This window comes from Musca vetustissima, unplaced genomic scaffold (assembly GCF_032173495.1).
Source record: "Musca vetustissima isolate MV318-11 ecotype Yass unplaced genomic scaffold, APGP_CSIRO_Mvet_v1 utg88310, whole genome shotgun sequence".
In the NCBI taxonomy this organism is placed as follows: domain Eukaryota; kingdom Metazoa; phylum Arthropoda; class Insecta; order Diptera; family Muscidae; genus Musca; species Musca vetustissima.
Genome location: NW_026879170.1, coordinates 8,685 through 13,003, shown reverse-complemented (window position 1 = coordinate 13,003; position 4,319 = coordinate 8,685). Strand labels below are relative to the sequence as shown.

At 36.7% G+C, this 4,319-nt stretch overlaps 1 protein-coding gene across 1 annotated transcript; it reads right to left on the bottom strand.

Moving 5' to 3' along the window:
* Positions 1–1,161: 1,161 nt before the first annotated feature.
* LOC133323968 (phospholipase A1-like) lies at positions 1,162–4,029 on the bottom strand. The gene is made up of 3 exons (XM_061532869.1): positions 3,972–4,029; positions 3,503–3,896; positions 1,162–1,891 (listed from the first exon to the last, which is right to left on the bottom strand). Exons 1-3 carry the CDS (start codon positions 4,027–4,029, stop codon positions 1,162–1,164), a joined length of 1,182 nt encoding a protein of 393 aa, XP_061388853.1.
* Between the last annotated feature and the right edge of the window lie 290 nt (positions 4,030–4,319).

Sequence of the window (4,319 nt, the reverse complement as noted above, 5' to 3'; positions counted from 1 at the left end):
TCTGAAAAAGACCCACAAAATACATCGACACATTTCATCTATTCGTCGACTATAAAGCCGCATTCGACAGCCATACCCGTTCAGAGGTGTTTAAAGCTATGTTGCGTTCGGCATTCCTGCAAAATTAATACGGCTATGCAGGAAAATTTTAACCGGCACAAGGTCAGCAGTTTAAGTGGGAAATGATGGGAGCTCTTCAATACCGTACGAGGATTCAAACAAGGTGACGGTCCTATTTAAAATCCTGCCGGAAAAGGTCATTGTAGATGCAATTGTGAACAGAAATGGCACTGTGTAAAGACCAACGCGCAAGACGTCCAGTAGACTCGGGCCAACTGTGGAACTTGAGAACTACAGCTTCGAGGTAGTCAAAGATTTTTCATACCTTGGTACCGCCATAAATAAAACGAATGACATCAGTTTTGATATTGGGAGAAGGATAGTGATGGCAACAGATGCTACTATGGTGTAAGTAAGCAGTTTAGAAATAATGCCACCTCCACCGCCAGACAACACTCATGCACTACAAGCATGGGTAACTGAATATGTAGATGAGGCAGCTCTTGTGGTGTTTGAGAGAGTGGTGTGCGTTTGAGAGAAAACATTCTTCGGAAGATCTATGGGCAGATCTGCGTCGACAGTAAATATCGGTGATTAGACATATAAAAGCGAGCCAAATTATGGTTCACACAGAAGGGGAAGGCTACGAATCCGATGGAAAGATCAAGTAGAAGACAATATCGGAACATGGCCTTTGAAATTGGATGAGATGCGCACAAGACCGACGCGCTTGGAAATCTTTCTGTCGCAAACAAGCTAAGTAAGTATAGATTGAAATCGGTGTTCTATAGACAAAAGAAATTCTGTAGGTCTTTGGAAGATACAAGGTTTCGGGTTTATAGAAATAGAAAATTGTCAATTGTTCTTCTATAGTGAAAATATCTCTATAAGTTTTCTACATATATCGATCTTCTGAAAATAAAAAAATATTATTTTCAAATAAATAATTCCAAAATGTTATAATTTATTACAAAAAATAAGTACCTATATAAATAATTAATTGACACATGACTATAAACATACAAAATTTAAAGCGATACCTACAATATCAGTCTTTCCAAAATTTTCAAAAACTAAAAAAAGGCACACACACATCTTCTATTAATTCATATCCTCCATGGATATCTTCCCTAAAGCATATGGAGCTTTCGAACGTGTTTTTACATAAAATATACCACTTTTCGGCTGCGATGGTTCACCACCCATACGATATTCACGAGCCGACATACTATCACAATCCCATTTCGGGCTGCGGCTGCGACAACGTATACCCCAAAAACCAGCTGGCGATGTTATAGATTCGGCAAACATACGATAGGCACGTATATGAGAACATCCAACATAGAAACATTTCCGTTGATATTTACCATAATTTGGATAGAAAGTTGCATTTCCCGTCGGCTCCATAAAACCTAAATTTCCACTGGTTTGAATGCTCTCAACATATTTAGCATCTGTGGGATCAATACGAAATTCTGTGCTGCGTCTACGGAACTTGGGTCCAGCAGGATCTAAGGCAAATATGGTGTTATAGCGATTGGGCCAACTTTGTTTACCTGCCGCTCCGGCAATTTGTGCTCCCAACGAATGTCCGATTAGATAAATGTCATTGTAGTTTACGCGTCCTTTTTCATAGAGATGGCGGGTGAATCTTGCCAAGTGACTTCCAAATATTTCGATTAATTTCACAACACGAAAATAATTGATATTGGCAGCATTTGTACTCCAATCGGCAACAATGACATTATAATCGCCACGTTTCAGGTAGGCATTTTTAACGTCTAAGTTAAAGGATCCGCGAGAGTGACTCATCCATCCGTGAATTATGATTCTGAAAGTAATAGGGAGAATAAATTATTTATGAGTTATATAAAAAAAGGGACCTTTGGAATTATAATATTTTTGGGGTATATGTAATGGAATTGAAACCCAGGGCTACGGAAGCAATTCAGCAATTTTTGCTGAAGACTGAAAATATTTCAAAATATTTTTTTATTGATTTTAAATTGGTCGCTACATGCGATTATTGTTAAAGACAGTGTGCGGATATTAAAGAAAGAGCAGAACGTTATTTTTCTTTCATTTGTATGGTACAAAACTAGTTTGACTTCTTGGTTCCAAAGAAGCTCCGGCATTATCAGTGGGTCGCCGCGCCACAAATGTTTTATAAATGTAGCCTGTCCCAGTTGCCGTTGATCTTGAAGTGAGGAGCAAGGTTATCAAGTACACGCTTAAGCGTTATTTAAGTTTGGAGGATTGGCTCAAGCCTTCTGATCTGATGAATGGGAATAATATGCCGCAAAACAGTCTCCTTCATAAATGTGTGTGTTAGTAGGTGAAGGACTCGATGAACGGACAGTGGAAACGGAAAGATGACGTATACATTTATTCGTGACCCAAAGTTCGTACTGGACCGGCCAGTACAGATTTTCGAGAAGGGTAAGGCTTGATCTACGCTTTATAAAGATAATAGAATCGCCTAATATTGAATTTATAAATATTAGAAGAAGGAATGGACCGATATACCCCATCTTCGAACTTGAACTAAGTTTGGAAGAAATACTAAGTTTGGATGAAATGGCACTAGCCTGCCAGACAAACGGACATTTGTAAATCGACTCTAAATTTGTATACCCTTCACCACACTGTGGTACAGGGTATTATGTCTTTGTGCATATGTTTGTAACAGGCTAAAGGAAACGAGATAGACACATGCTTCCTTTTGAGAATATGCATAGAATCACTTTTTAAGTCGATTTATGCATGTCCGTCCGTCCGTTTGTCTGTCCATGTTAAATTGTAAACTAAGTACTTTGTTTACAATTTAACAAAGTACTTGTTTTCGAAAGTATTTTGTATAGCTCCCATATATATATGTAAAAAATTGAGCAAAGAATAACGTAGTTGCGTTTTCTAGATGTACAGACATAGCCCAACGGATGTCCAATTGATATTTCTTTGAAGTCGATTTACATATTTTTGTCCCATTGTAACAAACGAATGACATGTTTATGGATTGATCTAAGTCGATTCATATTAACATAAATATCACATATTTTAGTTCATCCATTTTCATGTTAATAGTCCTGTTTAATATGCCCATAGTGGTGAAGGGTATCATATAGTCGGCCCCGTCTTCCTTACTGTTTTTTAATTGTTTCGAAGATCTATGCACATCACACATTTAGTTTCGGCGGTCCAATTCCAATGGTCCGCTAAAGATTATATGTCTTTTCTATCTACAAAATATTGTTTTTATTAGTATCTCTTGTATATATCCAAAGTGGTGAAGGTATCATAGGACAAATTTACATCTAAATGTCAATTACGCGATGCCCTGGCAGAACACGTTTTTCACTTGTTATTACTAGGTTTACCATATTCACATATAATTTTTTAGTAAAAATAGTATGTTTGTGCGTGAGTGGTTCAAAATACTCACCTTGTGGGATGTGATGCATTAAGGCCACATGTATATATCGAATCATCATAAAGACTTATTTCACGACCACAATCAGGAAATCCTTGCTTAAATAAATAGAAATTCATTTGTAATTTCGGTGCGGCATATGGCACTAGATTGCGAAAGAACTTCTTCAAAAAGGATGTATCCAAATATTTCTTCGTGCCCCTCGGTTGACTTAGATAATTATCACATTTATTCCATTCCATAAAATTATCATCGCTATTTTCATCGTAAAGGAATCTATCGTCCAAATCTCTTGTTCGCAATTCACTGAGATTTCGATTGGCATCGTCGTCACCGTCATAATCGTTGTATTCATAATCGGAAGTTAATTCAAATTCATTCACATCCTGTTGTTGAGCAAAGGTGACTAAAAGTAATAGAGAGAAATAATTTTACAATTCCGTTTGGGCTTTCCACTCTGATTAATAATCGGGGGACTTACAATATTTTCTGGATGTTGTTAGGGAAAGGGTTATTACAATGATTAAGAATAAGTTCATTCTTTCGGAGTTGTTTTTAAAATTCCGTTCACTTTACTTCGTTGATCGCTTAGCTTTGATAATGACTTTAAATCCGTTTTAATTTAATTTATGTTCTCAAAATATCCACAATGTTATTGTTGTTGTTCGTTTACTTTAAATTGTACGTTTAAACTTCTTAAATTGGTGCTGCCAATTATACCCTGCAGGTTGGTTTATTAGTCAGTCTGCAATCACTACTTTTTGTTTTTGTATTCCGGGGCTATTCGAAACGTTCGTTTGTTTTGATTTCAATTATTTTCATTTTTCTT